Below are 25,772 nucleotides of genomic sequence, written 5' to 3' on the forward strand. Positions count from 1 at the left end.
ACAGAAAAACACAGTTTATTCAAGTCAAAGTGCCAAATATTTAGTGTGACCTACTCTTACACGATGACCCTGGCTCTCTTAAACCTGGAGTGGAGCCATAATTAATGTTACTGATAAAACCAGTTTCATGTTGAAAAATATCTGCTGTGAGTGATGTGACTGAAAGTCGCACTCGTATATTAATTGCCACTGTTTGCATAATTTGACAGACCTAAAGACAACAAAGCTGGCAGTGCCCTACGACTCCTGCACACTATACTGTGACTCCCCCATGTGGGGCGTTATGGCCCACAGAGTCACCCCACAGTGTCCACGTTACCCCCCCACCAAGTGACTAATGAGGTCAAATGATGGATTACACAGTCAGTTTAACCCACAGACTTTGGACAGCATACAGAACAGAGAGGGAACTGTTTGTTCGCTGAAATCCAGGACACCTGTGATGCAGCGTGTCAGCGCTTCCTTCATCATGTGAACAGGAAGGCGGTGTGACGCCCTGCAGAGTAAAAAGGAAAACATGAAAACAGAACATCTGCTTATCTAAAGTGCTAAAAAAACAGCCCTCATACAGTATAAAATATCTATAGCAGACGTGCCTGGCACAGCAGACGTATACTGTAGGTTCATAGACAGTGCAGCTGCCTCTCCTGGGTTGAGATTAATTGCTGGATGGATAAAGTCACAGTGATTGACAGTTGTGTTGCAGCATTTGAGGAGACACAAGAGAGACAAATGTGGAGCAGCTCAAAGTGAAAATAGTGCTTTGGATTCCTCAAAAGAATGTCTGCTGTTTAGCTCACGAGAACATTGACAACGGAGGGCAGTATTTATTTGTTTAACGCAGACATTTTTGTAAACTAGAATAAAAATATTTCATGGCTTCAAAACCATACAATTAATAAAACATAGCATTTGATCTCTAGTTTTTTCTCAAGCATTTTTAAAACCAAAACTGGACCAAACTCCCTCTATTATTGGAATCATCATCATCATCATCATCATCCTCCTCCGCTTATCCGGGGCCGGGTCGCGGGGGCAGCAGTTTCAGCAAGAGACCCCAAACTTCCCTTTCCCGAGCCACATTGACCAGCTCCGACTGAGGGATCCCGAGGCGTTCCCAGGCCAGAGTGGAGATGTAATCGCTCAACCTTGTCCTAGGTCTACCCCGAGGCCTCCTCCCAGCTGGACGTGCCTGATACACCTCCCTTGGGAGGCGCCCAGGAGGCATCCTCACCAGATGCCCGAACCACCTCAACTGGCTCCTTTCAACGTGAAGGAGCAGCGGTTCTACTCCGATGACCGAGCTTCTCACCCTATCTCTAAGGGAAAAGCCAGCCACTCTCCTGAAGAATCCCATTTCGGCCGCTTGTACCCGCGATCTCGTTCTTTCGGTCATGACCCAACCTTCATGACCATAGGTGAGGGTAGGAACGAAGATTGACCGGTAGACCGAGAGCTTTGCCTTCCGGCTCAGCACCCTTTTCGTCACAACCGTGCGGTAAAGCGAATGCAGTACCGCACCAGCCGCTCCGATTCTACAGCCCATCTCCCGCTCCCTCGTCCCCTCACTCGTGAACAAGACCCCGAGATACTTGAACTCCCTCACCTGGGGCAAGGAGTCATTCCCATTATTGTTATTTGGAGATATAATTAATTATTGTGTGTTTTGAGTTTTGAGGAGCATTCTTTTGTATTTGCCGACACTTCTAAGACCAATCATTTTGTTTATTAGCAGAAAAATGGGCACATTACAAGATATGACTATATTCAATAACTCTAAGCAACTGGAAAATAGTACACTATATATAACACTACGGTGTCTACTTCTTTTCTTGTCAAACACAAAACTCTTTTACCATGTGTCTGATTTTTCACTGTTTTTATTTATTTATTTATTGAATATAATGTGAGACGGCCTGTGGCCTGTGGCTGCACGGATGGTGTAGTGGTTAGCACTCTGGCCTTTTTTTTGCAGCAAGTACACGGTCAGAACAAGGGCCTTTCTGCCTGGAGTGTGCATGTTCTCTGTGGGTTTTCTCCGGGTTCTCCGGTTGTTTGTCTCTATATGTGGCCCTGTGATGGACTGGTGAACTGTCCAGGGTGTTACCCCACCTTTCGCCCTATGTCAGCTGAGATTGGTACAGCACCCCCCTGTCACCCTCATGGAGGATAAAGTGTTAGAAGATAGATGGATGGATGGATGAAATGGCCTGATACGATAACTGGGGGACCACAGGGCTTAAAAAGCCATGCTGTGTTGCAAACAAACAAACAATAATAAAAAAAAAACTCTCAGTGGCCATGGTTGCAGTGCCAAGATAAAGACATCCCATCACTAGAGACCCAGACTAATGTAGCATGTAGAACAGTTTAAAATGCGCCTGTGGTTGGAGAAACCCATTCTTGTAACTGGGTCCTGCTTAATGAACTACATGTTGTCTTGAATGACAAATAAATGGTTGTTTTTTTTTAGGCCAACAAAAATGCTCAATGCATCACTAATAAGGTTAATTTGAGCCCCAGTGGACTGGAAGCATTGGTCTAATTGTTTATCTGCTCTGGCAGCGTCCCCTGTTAGACTGACAAGAAAAAGTGTTTGCAGTGAAATTGGAATGACACTAAGTAGAAGGTGAATGTCCGATTTGCTCATCAAGTTGGAGCCAAACAAACACGGCGCAATCATTAATTACTTGCTGCTTTGTGAACGTTAGTGAAACTCAACAGAGGAAACGAGCTGGAGAACACATAGATTCCGCTCTGTGTGTGTAAAAAAAAATGTATGGTTGCAAACCTGGATGTCCCATTTCCCTAAACTGATTACAATTACAAATGTGAGGCCGCCACACCACAATAGTTATCTCCGGCCAAATGATAGACTCCCTTAATTACAAATGGTAGACTCCGAGGCTGCTGTTGAATGAATTATTTCTTTCAGATTCCCCCACTGTCTCAGTGCTATTCAGTAAAACAGACGGTTTCTACATGCCAGAGAGCTAAACTGGAGGCTGCTGTTAAATTCACCAGGGCTGCTGTTGCATACCGTGAGCCAGATAAGGCTCATTTGAATAATTCCCATATAGCCGCGCTGCGTTATCTCCGAGTTTACCCATCAGAAATGTGTGGTGCTGTGCTTATAAAGTTGTCAGGCGACGCAGCACCACTGTTAATCAATAACAAACTCTGGGCCCCGCATTGTATTTCGGTCTCAGATATTATTGACATTTCCTCGGACTGTAAGATCTATAATAGGCTTTCCCTTCAAAATAATTATATTTGAAATTATTTTCATTCGTGTCTTTGTTGTTTGTGTTATTTCGGATTAAGCGTCGGCATCCAGCGCTACACTGTGTGTTTCAGGCTTCGTGGACATTAATGTACAGTCAGAAGAAAGCGACTGCCAAGGTTCAGTCCATGTGTTAAGATGGAGGGAGTCTAAATCCAAAATCTATTAAATCGCTGTACAACAGATTAGCAGGAGCCTATTAGATTATAAACTTCTACGATTCTCCAAGTATTCCCAAAGTTGGCATGGCACCTTCAACGTCTGCACTCTGAAATACTTTTGGAGAATTTGAGAAACAGGTTTTTATCTTTAGGGTTTGTGCACTGAACAAACAGAAGAGAGAAAATGGAAAATGATTATGCTTGTCTGATTATTATTAGTATTATTAGATTCATTCAAGAATCTTTGCAGTGGATTTTAACAGTGTGACATTGACACACACACACACACACAGGCGGACAGAGTCCAAGTTTGCCTCTGCATTACAAGTATTTCAAGATGGATATTGTCTGCTGGTTGCCAAAACTATTTTTGGGACTATGAGTTCCTGACTTGTCCCTGGAAACCCTCTTGATCAGTTTTGCCATCAGGTGTTGAGAGTAGCGACACACACGGTGGATACATTCTGACACTCACACCTCAAACTAGTGGCTCTCTGTCACTTCTGTACGAAAAAAAAAAGTGACAAGAGGCAAAAAAAACCCAAAAAAAAAAACCCAATCCGCCAATTCCACTTTACGTCTTCAGTTCTTGTGGGAAATGGAAACATGGAGAAGTAAAGAGAAAATCAGAAGGTGCCATTCATAACAACCTCCGTATGGGTATTTAGGGTAAAGGGTTAGGTTAGGGCTAACCCTAACCCATATGGGACTTGTGTGGTCTTTAGTTGCGTTTCCAAACCTTTTAAATGGGGACCCAGCTATTATTTTTCCAGTCTTCATATGTGTAATCTACAGCAGATGTACAGTAAGTCATGATATAAAGATAATAAATGCAGTGATAAGATGTGTATTGTTTATGCAGCACAGCACTGTCAGTCTCCAGCTGATTTAATTCCGCATGTTTTCCCACGTTTGTTCATTCCCGTTGACAAATAACCGCTTCTCCTGTACTTGTTTATTCCATTTCCTATCTCATTGCCGTTTCTGCTTACCTCTCCAGTTTTCTTTCCGCGAGTGGAAATGAATTCTGCAGCGCGTGCCTTTTGTTCAAACACGCGAGAGAGCCCACGTGCCCGTCACCTCTCCCGACTCCACTTTTCCTCCACGTCTGCGGGTGCGTAAGTAGATGAAAGAAGGAAAGACGCGTCTTGGAGAAGTTTCCAAATGCGTGCGTCAAAAGTGCGTGAGAATGGTGGCGCATTGGTCGTCTGTAGTCAGTGCCGAATGAACGGGAGGTGGTGGAGGAGCAGGATGAGGAGCAGGAGGGAGACCATACATTAACTCGTGCTGGCTGCGGCGGACTCTCTCTCCAGTTGACAGAAGCGCAGACAGAGGGATGCGCGCAGAGCAACACTGACAGATTATTCAGGAAAAGGCGACAAATGGAAGGAACGTTCACTTAATGTTTTTCTTTCTGGTGTACCAGGGGATTTTTACGCACCGAGAAGTGTGACAGAAAACGCTGCAGGGATGAGTGTTGCGTGGTTTTTCGTGCTCCTAAAGGATCCACTCTCCTGATATAGGGACCAAAGAGGACAAAACAAGGCTGCCCATGATATTTTCCAAAAGAAGATCGCAAAGGTGGAGCGATTAGAGAAGGGCTGATGACGGGACTATTAATCCTTTCAGTGCATCAGAAGCACCAAAGGGTATTGGAAGCGTTTGGATGGAAATCGGGCGAGTGTTTAGAACTCTTTTTGGTTTTATATGAAACTGGTGATTAGTTGTTGTGGCACATCTGCACGGATTGTTTTCTTCCTCCTGTCACTGAAGATTTGATTAAGGAGTATTTTTCCACCGACAGGTTTTATGGTATGAGCGGTTTCCTGGTGTGAATTCCAAGAAACTCATCTCAATCTTTTTTTTTTCTTTTCCAGTATTCCTAAATCTAAATGGAATTAGTTGAGTCTGAAGCCGTTTGTGAAAGGAACAGACATGGTTCATGGGCACAGCTTCCATCACGGTAAGACATCTGTATTCCTCAGCTGAAGCACACTTGCTTATTGCAAGCTCAAACGCTATTGGATAAGAAGTATGGTAATCCGTTAATCAGCGTTAAAAGACTGAAAATATCTGAGCATAAGATTAAACTCAAAGAAGAAACTGATTTATTTTGGAATTATGTGCTGTTGTAAACACGATGTGAAAGGTCACTCTGCATGTACTTGTGTGATGTTAAAATTCATTCTTTTTTGCAACATCCTCAGAGAAATAGTGGTTTAATACAGATGTACAACAGATGTTGTGAATTATTTTGAAGATTTTGTTTTAGTTTTTTGTTAAAAGCTCCATTATTTTTTTTATTGGGTTTGGTTAAACCACATATTGTGCATGCTGGCATAAAGTTACAATACTGGATTCTTTCTTTCTTTCTTTCTTTCTTTCTTGCTTGATGTGTTGATATCTCAAGTGGGCTCTTGAAGGTTGCAAACAGAGCAGGTTTGGCTTTATAGCACAATGCTGATGTAAGGTAATCGAAAACCAGAAACCTAAAATGTGTCACTCGCTGACTCAACCCTTTTATCAGCTTAAAATCAAGCTGCACGCCAAGAAAAAGCAAACCCATCAATCCACAAAATGCATTTTATTTTTTTACCCTCTGTTCTTACAGTTGTTGCAAGTCTTCTCATACTTGGGTTGTCTGGGGCAACAAAGAAGGATACAGCAGGTAATCTTCATCACCATAACCACAAGTCTTTATATCCCTGATCCTGCATGCGTTCATCTCTGATTGTGTTATTTTTCATTTTGTGTTATTTAGTAAAAAACAACTCTGGAGTGAAGCCTGTAGGTCAGTGTGGAACCTGGGTGAAAGAACCAGAAGGAGGCCTCTTCACGTCTCCCAACTACCCAAGCAAATACCCACCAGACACAGAGTGTGTTTACATCCTTGAAGGTAAATATTCTACTTAAACACGGAAGCAGTAAAAAAAAGCGATTTATCCTCAGCTGAAGCATTCTAGGGGTTGTCCTTGGGAGTGTGTGTGGGGGGGGGGGGGTCACAGTAACTGCTCAGAGAATGATGAGATGTATTGGTTTATTAAACATCAAGTGGCCACTCCAGGCTGTTATTTTCTCTTTGTTTTACACCAGGAGACAATAATCGACTTGATTAATCACCACAGATAATCAGGGTAAAATATTACCCGAAGCGAACATGGACGCTTAAGATGATCACAGCTCTGGCATTTCAAAGATTAATTGACTATCAGCCAGGATTGGTGGTGTGTATTGAGTGCATGTGGGTGTACTCAAATTGAAACAGGTTGAACATTCATCAGTGAAAGCATGGCTAATATTTTACTCCCTGCTTTGTGCTCGGTGGTAATTGTTTTCTTTGTGTCTTCCAGCCCCCCCAAGGCAGTGTATCGATCTACACTTTGAGGAGAATTACTCAATCGAGTCCTCTTGGGAATGTAAATTTGACAACATCGAGGTTCGGGATGGACCATTTGCCTTCTCCCCAATGCTCGGACGATACTGCGGTCAGCACAGCCCGCCTGATATCAGGAGTAGTGGCAGATATCTGTGGATAAAATTTGTTGCAGATGGTGAACTGGAAGCAGTTGGATTTTCAGCAAGTTACAACTTCACTGCAGGTACATTTTTTCTTTTTTAAACATTTTTTTGTTTTATTCCTTTGTAAGCATATCACGGTTTTACAGCTTCAGCAGCAGCTTCAAATGAATAACAAACATCATCCAGGGAAGTTGGCCTTCAGGGAGTCTCTTGCAGTTTTATTGATTCTCTGTCGGCGAACACTCAGTATTTCCATTGGAAATATACTGTCACTGGCTGAGGCACTGTTGTGACTGGCCAGGCTGCTATTTCCATTCTCTTTGTATCCATAGTGATGCGGAACAGTGTCCGATTTTAATTCAGTTCAGCAGCACCTGCCTTTAACTTACAGGGTTGGAAGAAACCCAGAGAGTGTGGCAAAGTAATCTGAATTGTCGAACACAATCATGGCAATTACAGTTGTGTGTAAAACCTTGGCTTCCCTAACTTGCCCTTTGGTTGAGGTTCCATTACAGAGGAACTGTGAGGATTAATGACAAGGAATCAGGGCATAACCATGATTTAATATTCATTCACCCACACTTGACTGGGTCTAATAACACTGTCAACTTTTTTTTTTAGTGTTTTTGAAGGTTGAAAGGCACTGTGCCTGGAAGTATGAATGGTATACCAATTTGTATCTACATCCACTGCACCTTCAGGAGATTTATAGAAGAGTGTGTCACACTTATTCAGTGCATTTCACCTGGAAATAACAACAACATTGCTACTAGCTACAGGTTTTTGAAAACAAAGGTATTGAGGTCGGCATGGATGGTAGATTTATCTCCTTTAGCTTTGCTTTGGTTGTTATCACGATGAGCGTCAGGACGGTGGAGCCACTCCATTGAAAATATGGAGGAAAAGAAATGGCAATAAAATCAACTGAGGACTAAATTGAAGGAATTGATGTCATAGTCTGTTAAACAGCAGAAATGCTCCAGGACATTTATGAAATCAGCTCACATGTGGCCCATTGTAATCCCAATAATACCACATTGTCACTAGGATTTGGATGTCAAGGAGCCCTAACCTGTAAGGTTTGCTGAGGTGTGAGGCTCTTATTTTGCACATCAACTCCTTTATCAGCTGTAATACAAGTTTTACTCTGGAGAAATGCACTTTTGATTTTCATTTTGCAGTGTGTTATTTGCAAGGCTTGTTGAGGAGTTTTCTTTTTTTACCAGACACAAGATGGCATTAAGCACATGTTCACTACGCTCCCAGAAATGAACTGTTCCTTTAATGGGAGCACTTACATTTACCTCATGGGGTCTTTTGCCAAGAGTTATATTGATATCCCATTCTGTCTGTAGCCTACAACAAATGTAAAGCTGCTGCCAGAAGCCAGTTAGTATATTTTAAAGAGTAGAACAAAGAAAACAGCTTACTGGGCTCTGTCAGATAACACAATCCGCCTACTAGCTCTTTAAATGAGACTTCAGACAGAGAGAGAGAGGATCAAAACATTTGACAGTTTTTTGCAATTATGTGGCAAATATTCTGCCATAGACACTAAAAACTAACTACTAAGTATATAGATTACCTATGCACCTCCCCTGTTTATGTCTACATATGATGGGAAACATCATGTCTTTCCATAACAGATGACTGTCAATGAAATGTACCATAGGTCATGTGGCCTTGCAGCGATTTTAGAAATAAGAAGATCCAGTAAGTGAGCTCGCTATTTGATTTACCTAGGTGCACATAATGACATTTAGTGAGATGATAATGATAAAAATAAAAATATGTTGGTGAATCCAATTGCAGAGTAGGATGATTTTTATAATCACATCAAGTTTGTGTCACTGTGCATTGATACAGTGAGTTTTTCTTTGTGTAATCTCAGGGACATTATGTTATTCATGACACAGTGAGCAGTGGATACTCAGACATCTCCATCATCATTATCTTTCTTTGTTATCCCTCAATCTCCTCATCTTGCCGCAAATCTGTGCCAGTCTCAAAACTGAGCTTTGACTGATTGTCGCCTTTTTCATTTTCTGCCACTGAAGAAAGCAAACCCAGGGTTGGTTGATACTAATATGCAAATATAATCAAATTTGAACATTTTCTTATCGTTACAGTCTGAGCAGATTTTAAGCGGTTGATTCCAGTTGAGCTTGCAACTATGTTTCTGATGTAGTGACGGGAAACTGTCTTTATTTGTCGATTAAGTAATGTAGAAACACCAATATCTAAAAAAAAAAAAAAAACTTGAAATCATAGAGGAAAGAATAATTTGTTGTTTGTATTCCTTAGAGTCAGAGACAGAAAATCCAGATCAATGTGTCTATAATTTACAATGTGCTTCTTTATTTCTTTTCCCTGCTTCTCTTGGGAGTTTCATTGAAATTTTGCTCATGGAGAAGGGGAAAAAAAAACCTCTGCCTCTTGACTTGATAAGAAATATCTTTGGCATATGATTTACATAATTAAAGAAGATAAAAGTCCTGGATTCACTCGTCTCTCATCTGCATCAGCTCTGCCAAACATGTTAATTCACACAGCCTCCCTCTGATGAATGGGAGTGACAAAAATAGGCAACATTGGTGACTTGAATCAGCTGCTCACACCTCCTTTCCTCCATTAGGTTCAGGAGCCTAGAGATAAAAAAAAAAAAACTCTTCTGCCACTTCTTTACATTCTGCCAGTGTTCTTTCAGAGCCTTGTCCTCTTGATGACTAATGCAGCTCGCGCAAGTGAATGAAGAAGCAGCAACTGGAATCTCACAGTATCCAGTGTCATATTATATGCTGAGGTACTTCAGGGAAGCACTTAAAGTCTACAGATGCTTTGTATTCAGTTTATCTGTGCGGAGGAAGTAGGAAACTGCTGGTGTAACAGACACCAGAGATTCACTCAGAACAGTGACTAAATGAATTTGGCTGCCACGGCGATGTGATGCGCATTTTATTTGTCAAACAAATTACACCCAGATGCCTTGTGCTTGGTCTCTTTGTACGTCATGGACAGAACAACAACAGCACTTTTTCTTTTTTTTTTCTCCCACCACTGCAAAATCCATCACAGCAAGTTTTTTCAAGGTTATGAAAAGTATGTTTCGGATGTGTGTGTGTGTCTGTGTGTTTGACAGAATTGTGATGCACTTAAAATCATCTTAACAATTTTCTATTAAGCTACAAAGACACACTCTCACACAGCAATGTGACCATAAAATACCTATAGAATGATTTGAAGCTTAACTGGTAAGTGGAGTCCATCTGGCAACCTTGGCGTGTGACTCCACTTTTCTGACTGTCAGGAAATACTCCGGCCCAACACACACATGTGGTCCTAACACCTAACACAGCCCATTATATACACGGGTACAGTAGCCTTTCAATTCAGCTATCCCGGAAATAGACTTATTCAAAGTTCAATACCATTCTACTGAATTTATGTGAATCTACAGCCTACAGCCGATTAGTGTAGCTTAGCACGTAAGACAGGAAATGGGGGGAAAACCAAGTCCAGCTTTCTCTCCGTGGTAAGAAGATTAGCTAAGCAGATAAAGAAGATGAAATAAATAGTTTGGCAAACCACCCACACATGTCATTTTGATACTTAATGTATTAAACCAACAACATCTAGCGTTTTAAATAGTAAGCTTACAAGAAGGGTGTTCCATCTGTTTTCAGTCCTTGTGCTAAGCCAGCGCCTGCTCTTCTTACTCTCAACATCTGGAGAAATTATGACAAAGTTGCTGTTTGAACGGATTCCCTAAAATGTAAGGTGCTGTCGACGTGACTCAAAAGATTAAGCTGCTTGTGGAGTAAGTGAATCACAGTAGTCACTGTGAGTAGTCACTCAGTTTTTCTGCTGAGGAGTGTCCGTGTATTAGAGGTTCAGAGTTTAGTCATTCTTTATTAAGACAGGAGAGCGCGCGACAGAGGAGATGCTGTAAATCAGCCAAGACAATCAGTGTTTTAGAAAAAGACTAAGCCTTGAGTAAGTGAGGAATGACGATGAGTGAACTGGCCAGAGGATTCCTTAGATATTTCCTCTTGTGTTGTTTCATCCTCTCTGTCTAACTTTGACATTGAACTTATCACCGGTCTGTTGTGGTGCAGTTTTGAAAGCCACTGCAGTAAAAAAGTCTTTTCTTACAGCACATGCATTTGCCTGGTTTTAGTTCCACTTATCTCTGGAGGTCAATGACAAAGCCCAACAGTTACCCTCTTGACAGGTTTCGTACCGCAGTAATGACACAGTATAAAAAATGGCACATATTGTTCCACTTGTACACAATATGCTCAGCAGGGAAAAGCATACTGCCCCGTGGAGCTGTGTTTCGTATGTGAAAGTGTGTTTGGAAGATCTGAGTAAGGTTGTCCTAGGGCGCCGTCACCTTAAAACCCTGTGGACTGGTAGATTAAGTGGTGTTTCAGCACCTTGAGCCAAAGCTAGAGCAAATAAAACTGCTAGTTCTCCTTCCTTTGCTCCCTGTGCTCTGAACATTGAACGTGCTGTTTGCAGAGCCAAGACCTGGTCCTGAGGCAGATGCTGCTATATGAAAAAAAAAAAAAAAAAAAAACTGCATTTCCTTTCCCATTTCAAGTCTTGGCTATATATACACTGCTGTGATGTACATCTATTTTGCAGGTCTATGAATACATTTAAACTTAAAATACTTAATTTTTTACTTCAGGGGAAAAATACATCCTTCAGTTTGCACCTCTAACATATTTAGTTTTAATTTATTTGGTATCTTATTGCAGTTGAAAATCCTCCTTCACTGTAATTGCATCTGTTATGTTGCATTATTGCCTCCTTTTGAATTTAATAATCCATTACTATTGCCAGAGGACCTTTAACAAATGTAATTTGCATGTCGAAAAGTAAATGCTGCTTGGTGTTAAATACAAAGCACTGTTTCACATTGTTGAAAAAAATACCTGGAACAGTAAAACACAAACTGTGGTGTATGTGGCATGCTATACAGCCACATACACCACAGCTCCTCTATATGTTTTCCATATTAGGCAATCAGACCATTACTAATGGATCTAAAATCAAGTTTGATTGTCATAAGTGCCTTATAGCCCCACCAAGGTCCAACTGGACTGAGAATCATTTAGGAATAAAATGACTCAGATAGTATTTATGATTAAGGCTGGAACAGGATATATGGGCCTATCATAGAGGAGGCAGGGTCATGAGATTGAACCTAGATGGGCTCAAACTGGAAAATTGAAAATTGAACCAAAGAGATTGACTCTTGGCTCTTGTAGGGAGCGGACTATTGCAGCACCGCTGCTGAAAGACTGGACAGAAAGTTCACTGAATTCCCCAGTTTCACATCCACCTCCAAAGTCTGTTGCTGGTGGCAACTCGACATTTAAACGCTGGAGTGATTCTGTACACTCACATCCACTAAACTCCAAATTTACTCACCATTTTGTCAGACAGATAATAATCTAGAACGTTTGTCAGTGTAGTATAATAATCTCCAATTGAGTAATGTCATTAGACGGGCATGAGATAGAGAATGTATGGGTGATTGATTATTGAAATGAGGGAAAACATGGTATTTACTAACCAGAATCATGACACAGTTTTTCATTCTCAGAGGTACAGCAAAGCTCATGAGATGTGATCTTGGTTTTTCGATTGTATTTCCTCAAACTAAATCCAATAAAACACTGTCAGATCATTGTCCCGCATTGCTATCACACCTAAGGCGGTGGGAGTAAAATTAAATTGTCTATGGCCCACCACTGGTGGTGGCACAGATTCCCTGTGAAGCACAAAGAAAGATGAAATTCATAAGTGGAATTGGAGAGAGAATTCTCCTGTGCTCTCCCAAGATCTCAGGGGACGACTTTGTTTGCCTGAACGAGCTGCTCGGATATGATAGTCACCCCAAATAGGTCTTGAAACAAACCTAAAAACAGAGATCCTCCTTCTAATGTTTTGCTCTAATGCTTCTTGTCATTAGTGTTCTCTTCTGTGCTGGTCACATTCCCCGGGAGTTTTCTTCTTCTACTGATTGTTCGGTGCTACCCGCTGTGTCTCTGATTGTTATGGGTCTGTCTTTTTTTTTTCCTCTGGAAAAATTTGTCTGTCCATATTTCCTCACAGCAAATGAAATTTCCCCCAAACTAATGCTATCAGCTGAGTGACTCGTAAAGAGAAGAAAATAAATGAATGTATTGTCTGCTTTTGATTTGCAGATGAGTCACTCCATGTTGATAGTCCAGATCTTCTGGTTGTGAGTTTGGGATCTGGTTGCCCACACCAATCTCATTTCAAAGAGAATCCTCTGCTCATATGTGGTGAAGGAAAAAATTGCAGCTGCTGCATTTGAGCTCAGAAGACACCCTTCCCTTCACACTGCCTCTGTCTTAGCAGAATGAGAGAGATAAAGTGAGTTAGCATTGCAGGCACACCACTTGCAGCTGTGGAAGACGGTCACACTCTCGCTGTGCTCACTCATCTCCCTTCCTCCTTCTCTGTGTTCAGCGAACACTACCTCCTTTCTTCTCTCCTACCCTGTTTTACTGCCGTCATGCCTATTGCGCATGGTTCGTACGTGTTTCCCACCAGATCGACCGCAGAAATGAAGGCAGAGGTGACATTGTGCCTAAGATTATTTCAGCGTTTCAGTACTAACTGCACAAGGATCTGCCTGTTATGTTGCGGCAATAAATTGGACAGGATGTGGGATCGTTCAGTCTGATGTTAGCGTGGCACCTGTCTCTGAAAATAGATGTGCAATGTCTCCTTTTGTAATATTTATAATATTGCACACACACAAAGAGTGCCAGGAATATGGTGACAATGATTAGAGAAAGACCTGAGGACGACATGACCTTGCACATCTCTCCAATCACACTCTGTCAAGGTCTAACTTTATGGCACTTACGACACACTCACACGTACACAGTGGAGGCGTCAACTGAATGCGGCAGTGGAATTGCGGAACTGCATTGTGGATTCTGTTTCTTTGCTTTGCTTGCACTGCTCGCGCCAGGGGGTTGAGAAATATTGAGCATTCCACTCAGCAGCGTGAGTTAATCGAAATCATGTTATGCAATTATTTCAGCATAAGTGCGAGCCAATCAAATCATGTTTATGCGTTAAAGATTAAACCAGGGGTCACCTTTCTGAGACTGAGAGCTGCCTAAAAGGGTAGAGAATAATATGGAGGGCTACCATATCATTTTTTTACCATTATGAATATAAATTTCAGTGCTTACTAATATCACTAATCACATTTTTTATCAGCAATATCAATGATATTTCGTGCAACATGCACACTTTTTGTTTTAATATCAGCAGTATGTTTTCGCATACATACAGTAAGTCTTGCATTTGTCTTTGTAAAGTGTACAAGTTTGTCCTACGAAATTTACCGAAATTTATTTTTCATTTGAAAATGAAAAAAACAATGTCGCAGCATTTGTTTTCGGTCCAATACGCTGCCAATTTCTCTCAACTTTACTAAAAAAGTATGATGATCCAATTTATTTTTCATTCTTATCATCTTTCCTACCTGGATATCAATATTTACTCCAGGGAGCTTGAGCACTTGGGTGTGGCAATGTGGGGAACTGTGGTACTTGGCCGGCTGATTCCCTGGTCCTATCATTCCCTATCCTCCAGAAACTGATCCTGGATGGGGGGCTTGCATCCCTCTACCTGGTTGCCCGTGGGCCAGGAGCATGTCTGTCTCTGGGACTGGTTGCCTCCGTCTCTGCTGCCCTGTGCTCTGTGCCTCTGGGTCCTGATAGGCCTACTGCCGGGGGCCAATTACACATTGACGCAGTTCCCTACTCTAATTCCTAACTACATCTAGTGACAACCCCTATATACACACACACACGCACAGATGCCAGAGAGCACACACATACACATTGTGCTGCACTTCAGACTTCATTACTTCAAACTGATATAACCGCTGTCGCCTCGGTTACCTCTTTTTCATGTGGTTGCTAAGAGTTATTGCTGTTGTCGTTGTAATTAGTTTTTTTCTTTTTTCTTCTTACTTGTCGAGCTTATCCAGTCAATTACGCTGCATGCCTAAGCTGCTGGACAGGTTAAAACAAACAAACAAACAAAAAACGTTTATCGGCCAGCGCAACTTAACTCCCTATTCTGCAGGGTGGCTCATATTTACGTCCTTTGGTTGTCTCTGTCACTCCTAGCCAATTACCCTGCAGATCAATCAGTGGCTCAGCCTGCCTCCTGCTTCCATCCTCTGTGGCAGTTTGTTAGCCAGGCCTGCTGTTCAGCTGCAGATGCTGTGCAGGTCAGAATACTGCTCGGTTTTGCTTTAAGTCTGCAGTAGTGTAAACCCGTGTGGGAGTTATTTGTAGCCAGGTTTAGGGATTATACATCTTTGTATAGTGTATATCCATTGTTTAGACTGGTGTGTGCATACAACATGTACATGTCTTGGCTGCTTTCCTTTTCAAATCCCTGTTTCCTTTCTGTGCTGCATCCACTACAGAGCAACTCATTGTGTAGTGTTTGCTACGTTGTACCCATGATGCATATGGTCTTTGCTCCCTGAACTGCATTGGAAATTAGCTGGATTGTTGTCCATGCATTTATTCATTGGGCTGCCTTCCTCTGCAGGCACAGCAGCTTGCCGAAGGCTCTTTGTTTCATTAGCTTATCATTGTGGTGGATCCATGGCTGTCATGCTGGGTGCCTGAGTCTCTCCATTATGCTGTATTAGGCAGGAATGTGATTGAGCTGTGTGCTTTATCTCTGCACACATTAAGGCCTCAACCCATTGAAAATGTCTTAAAGAATTATTCTCCTGAGGGCTGATGGAAAAGGTGCTCTTTTTTTTTTTTTTTGATACGTGACTGAGTAATGTTTGCTCGAAGCTCCTGGTTTGTACCTCTGATTTCAAAGAACATTGCAGAGCACATTGCTTTACATGCTTGACAAGTTTTGTTTTTGTTTCCATTTTCTCATCAGTGAAGTATACTACATTTTGGAGTTGTTGTGTATTAACACACAATGATGAAAAGTTGAATAACTGGTAAAAATAAAAGGAGTACAAATGATGAATGTTTTGGTTTTTTTAATATCTACCCAGTGCCCATTACTCCCTACCTTTTTCCGAACGTCCTCTGCAGTATCAGATTGGACTTTTATCTTATCATCTAAGAGCAAATGTCTGAGTCCAGAGAGATCACAATCGCATTTGGCATCAGCGTCGTCTAATAAGTAATGGCTAGTTTTTGTGTTGCCCCAGGGAGAATGATGTCAATGTTCAACAACTGCTACAAGATGATGATGGGGTTATGAAAAGTTGAGTTTGGATAATCCTTACAACATTTCCACAGACCCCCCCCACAACAATCTATAATACTCTGTTATATGAAATGACAGTAAAATGAGATGAGGGTACATTTCATGAAATTAAAGTGCTGCTTGGGTCATATAATGCTTGTCCTATTCTGGTGGGACTGTGTTGGAGAGTTAATGCATATCATTACCATTTGATAGGCTCATAGAATAGCCACGACAAGTGGTTTATGGTTTGCAGCAGACTGTAATTCTCCAGCTTCTCTCAGTCCATCATATTTTATTTATTCTACGGTCCCCTAGTGTAAAAACAAATGTAATACTATAGTAATGGAAGAATATTTGTATACAAAGCAGAGCAAAGTCTGTGCTGCATTTGGAGGAGTTGCCTGATTTTGAAGCTTATTCCCAACCATATTAGCAAAATGTTCCAATCAGACTGAGACCAAATTCTCCCCCCAAAATCCAGCTTGGTTCTCTCCTGCCTCAGATCATCGAGTATGTGAGCTGCTTAAATACTCAGGAAGTCAAATTTGAATGTTTACCATTTGACGTCCTTACAGTGTGTGTGTGTGTGTGTGTGTGTGTGTGTGTGTGTGTGACATTTGGTGTGCTGGAGGCGTGAAACAGATTGCAGAATGTTCTGAGCAGTGGTTTCAGTATATGTTGAGCAATTTCTCTGAGGGTGTCAGGCATTTATTTGCCTTGGCTCTGAAACCTTGAGTCTCAAAGACTAAAAAAAACACTAAGGATGAAAACTTAACAAACATAAGCACGCTCTTTGGGGACTGTTAGGTTCCATCATCTTTTATCGCACATTTCATCGTCTTTCATCTTTGTCCAAGCTGAAACCTCTCATCCATTTGTGATTATTAAACTGCAATGAAATGTTTTTATTTCCTCCACCAGCAAGTCAATTAAGACTGTCTTCTTTCACTCGACAACTGATATCTTTGTGGCACAATTCCACTAAGACCAAGGACATGGGAAAGTTGTAAAGCCGGTCATGTGTGTTCATCTCTGTTTCTCCCTCAAACACACACTAAGCCTGGTGGACAGCATGGCCTTGCTGGCATTTCATTTTCCATTTGGCAAGCTCGATTAATCACAGCGCTCCTATACAATGCAGCGCACATGGCCACCCACTGGTGCTGGCTCTCATTATTCCCCTATGTAGGAAAATGTTCAGCAAGGGTAAAGTGAGGCAGAGAAAGAGCGAGAAGAACACTACAGCTACATTACTGCATATATGAGCAATAAAATGTAACAGAAAACGAGGAAATGAATGAGAAAAATATTTGGATTGCTGTGAATTGGTAATGGCCACGCTGTGAGGAAGACTTTGAAAAGACTGAGGTGGCTCCATGTCCCCCGAATGCTCCGCTTCTGTCTGAATATTCACTGAGCTGACACTGTCGTTTCTTGTTGCAGCCGTCTGTAAAAGGACACAAAAAAATAAAATTGGCTTTTACCTTGTGGCTTCTAATAAGCTTCTGTGCCTAACATGCATACAAACGACTCTTTGAAATGCACAGGCACACTGAGTGATTTCTGCACTTCCACATAAACAGCTTGAAGTGCCTTAGCAGTTTGCTCTCCATGTTTAAATTGCCGTGCATGAAGAAGCTGCATTAGTAGATAACAGTTTGTCTGTGACAGTTGACTGAAATTGAGACTTGCTGACTTTGCATGCATGACAGGAGATAAAGTCAGTCTCCTTTCATGCATGTGCTACGATTGCTCTGCTCCTGTGGACTAAAATTGTTGTTGTTTATCGTTCAGCGCGTTTATGTCATTTTTATTCTATGATCCTGACATAGTCATGTGTGCGATCTGCAAAAAGACAGAGGAGGTCTTTGCTGACAAATGAGCCAGAATGTGTTCTCTGTAAAAATGGGAATTCAGTAAATAAAACATCCTGCAATGGTCACCCATGCCGAGTCTGTTTGCCAAAACAACAGAACTAACAGTTAGTTTAAGAAACAATTCAGCTAAATGTGCAAAGAGGAAGTTTCTCATCCAAATCTTCAGTCAAGCTGGATTTGAGAGAAACACTCACATCTGTAGGCTTCTCCTAATCCCTTTGCACAAACACAGGCAAACACACTGGAACTCTGCTGAGCAGCTGCATCTGAACCCTCAGATCAAAAAATCCTTTTCATTTTGTAATCTTTGTGGGTTAATGTCTGTTCCTGCTTTGTATGTCAAAAGTGGAAAAAGGCATAAAGCAGGTAATTTATGAAATTCATCTTCATGTGGAATATACATATGGTATTCAATTCAATTCAATTCAATTTTACTTGTATAGCGGTGGGGGAGAGAAAGGACCAGAGGAAGGTGAGGTAGAGGCAGAAGAAAGAGACCTTGGAGCAGATATACAACAATTGTATCAAGTTATAAGTTTAAACAGGACAGTTCTGAGTCGGAGATGACATGAAATCACCACCTCTCCTCTGGATAGCTGTCCAGTTAACACTTTATTCCAAACTCTTCAAACTGTACGTTCCCATATTGTTGATATTCCACAGTTTCTCTCAAACTCTTCTTTTTTGTCTACATATATGTGTGCGCGAGTTATCGACTGTAACGGTGATCATTGAAGTGTCTAATCTCACGTTCGTGAGTTAATCTTAATCACAGCCACAGACATATGTCAGACAGAGAAATAAAGAAAAGTGGGAGGCGGAAAATGGAGGGTGTGGGATTAGGTTTAAAACCCTTTAAGAATCCTCTTTCTGTGTTTGTAGTTGATCAGAGAGATTGACTGTGATCAAGAGGGAAGTCTGACTCATTGATTTTTATCTTGTGGAATCTTAGATTGTGGCAGGAAGAGATCAGTGGAAATGCTTAAATTGAGTGTGTGGAGACGTGGGCTTTGGTGTGGCTTAAATATTAATTTGACAGTGACACCAGCTCTGGAGTGAGGTCTTAGCGTCCAGTGCTCTTGACACACTACATGTCAAATCGCTGTGGTGCTTTTAAAGTCGAGCAGTTTAGTATTATATTGCAATGTTGTTTTCCTGCCTGCTCTGTTTATCTGATTTGGGAGAATCTAGGCATGTGTCACTCATTTGACGCTGCAAGAGATGCTTAGTTGAGTTTGTCTGTACTAAGTGGATAGTAAATCAAGTAATTATTGTTTTCTATATTTTTTGATTCACTGTCATGTCTTCAGACCACGTACAGTAGTAGTACTTTTATACAAACATGACTGCATTGTGGGCCACACAGTCTTTCTGCATGTTCTCCATGTGTGTATGTGGGTTTTTTCCAGGTTCTATGGAGATTAGACACATTGGATGCTCTAAATTGACCGTAGGTGTGAGTGGGAGAGTGGATGGTTGTTTGTCTCTATGTGGCCCTGTGATGGACTGCTGACCTGCCCAGTTTGTATCCCACCTTTCGCCATTTGTCAGCTGGGATTGGCAACAGCTCTCTTGTGACCCTCATGTGGAGGATAAAGCTATTTTATTTTTCAAGATATTAGAAATGGAAACCCCAAAAAACAACAACAAAAGAACGATATTACATATGACATACAGCAAGCTCAAACGCACTAGATAAAGATAACATGCAAACTATTTACACTTACTAGTCCAACAGTACCAGGACCTTGGTCGAATATTCCTCCACTAGCGGAGGAAAAGCAAATGCCAGCGAGTGAAACCAGCAACAATATTCTCACAGCGATGCCATTTTCCCTGTTGTGAGTTGATGTATCATCCAAATAATATTGTAGACGTTATTTGAAGGTTGAAATCCTGCGTTGTGTCGCTTTAGATGAAATGGTTTACACTGTTCATTATAAGTGATAGGGCTGTCACTTAGATAGTTTGTTGAAACATAGAACCAATAGTCAAGGCAAACGGCCCAATTTAATATTTTTTGCCAGAAACAAGTCTGTCAACCTAATCAGAACTGAGTGCGACTCTCTTTTTATTTGCAATATTACTTGCGGATGAGAATACACGCCCAGACAATGTCCCAGGCACCCAGATATTTATGAGTCATCTTTGAGAGTTGCAGATACTTGGTGTACCCCATGTCTCTCCATCAAAGTAGAGAGAGGAGTCTCCCTCATGTGGACTTGCATCTCCAATGTGCTGTGACTGCTACGGCTGCCCTGTCACTCAGTTTGTACAAGTCCCTCTTGTGCCATATGATATGGCAGCAAACATTCCCCCCACTGCTGGATCTATGAACAAGTCACTACAGCTCAAACATTCCAAATCATATTTTGAATGAATTTTGAACAAAAAGGGACAGCCAGCCATATTAGATGACCCTGATTCCTCATCACATACTTCAGGTTGGAACAAGTGATTGTGGAGAGAGAAATGGAGCCACAGGCGTGGAGTGTGTGACAGGAAATGTGAGATAGATTCAAACTAGGCACCTCCTAACCACTCAGAGTCACATGTGATTACAAGGATCCCTCACTAGCATCCCGACCTGTCATCATTCCAGTTTAGTTTGTTGAAATGCAAATCATGTAGCTTGAGATACATCTGCAAAGAAATGTTTTCTCTCACTCTGTGCTGGTGGTATGCGCCTGTGCCTTATATGCACCCTTTACACATTTTTATTTAGGTGAAACCCAAAATATACTTATGACTGCAATGCAGTGGCAGTTGCTGGTCTTTGAAACAGGGGGAAGCTCACTTCAGGCCCAGTTATTTATACATACATTCAGCAAGCAAACAACTATGACAAGGAAATACGATAATTATGTGAAACTGAAATGCTATAATAATGTTTTTATTCAATGTATATATATGTATGAAACGAAAATGGGCTATATCATCGACCAGCTATTAAAATCCACTCAGGACTGAGGCAGAACAGTTCCTCCAATCATCATGCAGAAGCCCAGAGTCCGCTGTTACTTGCTCCAGGTGTTCAATGACTTAGTCATATGTGAAAAAAATGCCAAACAAATACATGTCTTCAAACAATTATCAGGACTACATATTGACCCATAGACATACTGCACTTTCATCGTGATAGCAACAGAATTATGCACATCGTCAATGTTGTGAATTATCTTTAGGTTTGAGTAAAGTTCAGTATTTTATTTAAAGAAATACTTAGTCAAGGTAAGAGGGGCTTTGTCACCGACATGGTGTGGAAAGAAACAAAACTGATGTGTAAATCTTCTGTGTTTTTGTCAGTTGATTCGGTCATTCTGATTTCCCATTGCAGACTCTGTCACTGTTTAGCTCCCATCATAATTAATATGACCAAAATAAGCTCTTGAACAATAGAGTGAAACTATGGATTAGAATAAGCTGCTTGTCCTTGTGACCTAAGGATTTATTTTGTATATAATGCACATGAAGATTTCAGATATTAGTCTGAAGGTTTTCATTAGTTAACTATCATTTGCCCCAAGAAGAGAAACTATAGAGAGTGTAGTTTTACTTTCAACACGCTTCACAGTCGGGCTAAACAATTAATTAAGAAATTTAGTTTTCAAATTAGAATCACAGTTTGATTTAATTTCATTTAACACTAATTGATAAATACTACATTTTCTTCTTTGCGTAACAATATAGTTGGTAATGTTTTGATGGTATCTCCTGTGTTAGTACTCCATATTATTTTAAACCAATAATGCAGTAAATATTGAACTGAAGCTCGACTTCTTTTTCAGAAAACGTTGACGTTTTACCCAATTGTTCAGTTCTACTACGTTGTTTGCAGTGCAATCGTGATTTGGGATTTGATTTCTTGTGGTAGAGACGAGAGTTAGCCCAGGCTTGAGGCGTGTGAAGCAACAGACGTGATAGAATTTTCCCCTAAACCAACATAAGTGATTATGTGTGAGAAAATGAAGAGTTTCCACGAGGGCAGAGCAAGAGAAACAATCAGCTCTTCTTTTTTGCCAAAGGTTCCATTACATTCATCATAGCAGAGGGTCTGTACAGTGAGTTCTAAATGACTTTCCTGCTGCTGTCATTCCTTTTTTTTCCTCTTTGAACACTCCGCACCGCAACTCATCCAGCATGATTAGCCAGCACACAACAGAGCCCCATTCCATTATATTGCAGAAATCTTTATTTGATCCTACTCCTTTAGCACATTTCCTTGTTAATACCCCTTCTGATGTCTGATTAAAACTCTCACATTAATGTGCCTTCCACCCCCAGCCACCCACACACACACAGACACACACATATCCCCTCCATCGAGCACAAAAAGCCAATTTGAGAAAATTAAAAATCTTTTAAAAGCATGTAGTTATCTCACCCTCTTCCAATGGACATTTTTATGTAACTCAATTGATGCATGACTGCTTCCATTAACTTCTGATCCCTAAGTTGGTATAAATACTCTTTTCAATTTAGATAGTGGCGAGTGGTGAATGGGGAGTTGCGTCGGTGTGCATGTAGAGTGCCGACCTCCGACAGACTTCTTGACAAATCACTCATCCTTTTATGATTATGCTGATCTTCACCTATAGCACTGCAGCTCTGTCTGCATGCTCACAGACCTGTCTGTCTGCAGTGACGCGCCGACATACATCTCTTCATCTGTCATGGTGACAAAAGCCTGAAATTGCATATGGAATATTTTAGTGAAGACAACTCTGTGCAACATTATTGTGATGCCACATTTTTTTCCCCCTTATTCTCAGCCTTATAGAGGCAGATTCTGGTTAATTATCAACTCCATCATCTGCTTCTTTACTCACTTTCCCCAGGTTTTATGTAGTGTAAAAAAACTAGCTTGCACTTTTGCCCCTCACACCCATTTTTCTATATCTCATAGTCTCTAGGTAGGAGAGATGTAATGACACTCTAATGTGGGGGTTTATCAAAATCAACCTGTGAAGAGTCTGGGTCTGAACATCGAAGCCTACTCTCCACTCCACTGCCAACTGGACATCCATCAAACACTCTGGCAGAGCGAGAGGCTAAATAAACTGAAATGAATGATAGAAATGCTTTTATTATGAGGACAGTAATACTCTGACGGAGGTCTTATCCCAGTGAGGGGTTTTTTTATTGTTTATTTTTGTTAGGACAGTGCACAATTAAATTTAATTGCACCAGAGTTAGCTTGCTGCTAATTTGCATCTGTTGTCCTGGGGCAGGTAGGCAAGGCAACAAAATATAAAATCTAGTAAGCAACAATAAATATTAGTTAGCATGAATTCAGACAATGGAATTAGTCAAATAAAAAGTACTAAGAGCTAAAAAACAAACAAACAATAAATTACCAAGCACAATTAAGACAAAACAACATAAAATAAACAAAACAATGCATACTTCACATTACCGTAACTCCTAGACGTTTGATATCTAGAAAATTCAAAAAGTATAGACTGGTGTTCTGTCCATGGTGTGACCCCGTCTTTCGCCCTATGTCAACAACGATTGGCACAGCACCCCGCGCGACCCTCATGTGGAGGATAAAGCAGTAGAACCCATGGATGGATGGATACCGGAAAGCAGAGAAATAGAGCTTTGCGCCCATATACTTGTCATTACGGTAGCCCCTAGGACTTTTGTGACGTCAGCTTCTCAGTACTGTATTTCTAAACGGTTGACTGACTGCCAGATAACGAAAGTGAAAGTTATCTTGGAAAATGGAGCAGAAGCACTCACTCATTGAAACATTTTTTACATGCAACAGCCATAAAATCAATGTAAATCGTCCAAATCGGAATTGCCGTGACGATGTTTTGGGTGGCTCTGTTCAGTTCTCTCTGCACAGAAAGACAACACTATATTTAGTATTGGCTTAGCTCACTTGGAACATCGCCAGAGCGGGTACCAAAAATAGCACCAGCTACCCGGTACTATCCCTAATGGAAAAGCAACAAAACCAAGTCAGGGTGAGCTGAGTAGTGCTAGAACTGTATAATGGAAAGGCGCCATTCGGTATCAATCACCCTTAGAGGATGCCTGTGACCTCCCAGCACTGCCACTACTGGTAGATCAGACATCCTCTGAGGAGAGGATGTGTATGATTGTGAATAACTTGAAGTTGTCCGTGAAGTGCTTTTCAACCTGGAATTGTATGAAAACTGAAGAAGAAACAGTCATCCTCATTGATGGATTATGCCATAATGCTGCGAGGTCCGCTCAAACACCCTTTATGGCATGGTATTGATTCAGGAGAAGATGAAAGGAAATTCTGTGTGATTTAATTTCTCATTCAGGGGACTTAATTCCCCCTGATGCGCGTTGAGAACCCGACTGTCTTTTTGATTGCACCGAATCTGACCAACATGGTTTTTCTCTCATGGCGATCAGAGTCATTCTGCCCATTTTTTATTAGACTTCAAAGAAAAAATGCAGTGAATATACAGCACATTTTTGACGGCTGTGGTCACCCTTTAATCCGCCATGAATCTGTATGTTTGTGTATGTGTCTCTTTCAGATGCAGAGTAATGTTCATGTGCTCTCCTCGCAGTGATGAAATTATCTCTATTTTTATGATAATTGTATAATCAAATCTGGCATTTGTTTGCTACCCATGTAGGGGATGCAAATTAATTATTGGAAATGTGCTTTGCAACCTCCACACGTCACAGAAACTGATATTTGCATAAAGCTGATCAAGCTTCACTTTGAACTGTATGGTGACAGATCATCTTGTTAGCAGTGATGATTTTCCTCCCTCTCTTGAATGGAGTTAGTTAGATTTGGACTCTGAATTAAATAAAGGGATTTTGGTATCATGCTTGGTGAGATTAAATTTTCCGATATTTGGTGTATTTGTGCTTGTAACAAAAACGTGTGCTTCAGTTTCTGGCAGATTAAACAGGAAGCTGTTCAGCCTGAGGAGATGCAGTGTAATCTCAGTTATAACAGAATTCATAAAGAGCTTACCAGTCAACATAGACTAAATATGGCAAGAATTCTCCTCATGTCAAAGAAAACACTATAATCTTTCCAGCTTGTGAGTAACTACTACATACTAGGCATGTTTCACAGTATGGGACAACTTCATTTGCATAGTAGCTGAGGGTGATTACAATTATTTGATCATGACTCTTAGCCTAATTGAATTTTTTGACATGATAGTGGCATTAGTGTCAGCATTAATAAGCATCTGCTGAGTGATATTAATGTCTGACATCAGCCCTACTGTACTGTTCACTGCCTGCATATGGTGTCAGCTGGGATTGGCTCCAGTTCCCCCCCGTGAACCTCTTAAGTGCATGGAATTCAGTCATATCGGAGCTGTGATAAGTTACTGCCAATGCAAATCAAAAGTTTAATACAGTATGCAAAAAGAATAAAAAATGAAATCTGATAGGACTCCAATTATAATAATCTGATGTTGAAACAACTTGGATTTGCAGTGGGGAAGCACTTGAACTGCACTTGTGACTACTTTGAATTTGTCGTGGTGGAAATACCACTCTAGATTTGAGAACATTCAGAAATGGTGTCACCTGATGGTGTTTAGCGTCCACACAGTTTAAAAAGAAAAATACCAATGTGATCTATATCGTGCTGCTATAGAATAGTTGAAAGAAATGCAG

At 41.0% G+C, this 25,772-nt stretch overlaps 1 protein-coding gene across 5 annotated transcripts in view; it reads left to right on the forward strand.

Moving 5' to 3' along the window:
- neto1l (neuropilin (NRP) and tolloid (TLL)-like 1, like) overlaps positions 1-25,772 on the forward strand; it is an 83,966-nt gene that overhangs the window by 14,756 nt on the left and 43,438 nt on the right. For 2 of the 5 annotated variants that reach the window (XM_058644303.1, XM_058644302.1), the window contains exons 1-4: positions 4,483-5,407; positions 6,056-6,112; positions 6,206-6,340; positions 6,795-7,043. In XM_058644303.1, the coding sequence (XP_058500286.1) occupies positions 5,380-5,407; positions 6,056-6,112; positions 6,206-6,340; positions 6,795-7,043 (469 nt within the window). In that variant the 5' untranslated portion in view covers positions 4,483-5,379. Of the gene's footprint in view, positions 1-4,431; positions 5,408-6,055; positions 6,113-6,205; positions 6,341-6,794; positions 7,044-25,772 lie in introns of those variants that run through there. The other 3 variants (XM_058644301.1, XM_058644304.1, XM_058644300.1) reach the window with 3 other exon arrangements.

This window comes from Solea solea, chromosome 1 (assembly GCF_958295425.1).
Source record: "Solea solea chromosome 1, fSolSol10.1, whole genome shotgun sequence".
Lineage (NCBI taxonomy): Eukaryota > Metazoa > Chordata > Actinopteri > Pleuronectiformes > Soleidae > Solea > Solea solea.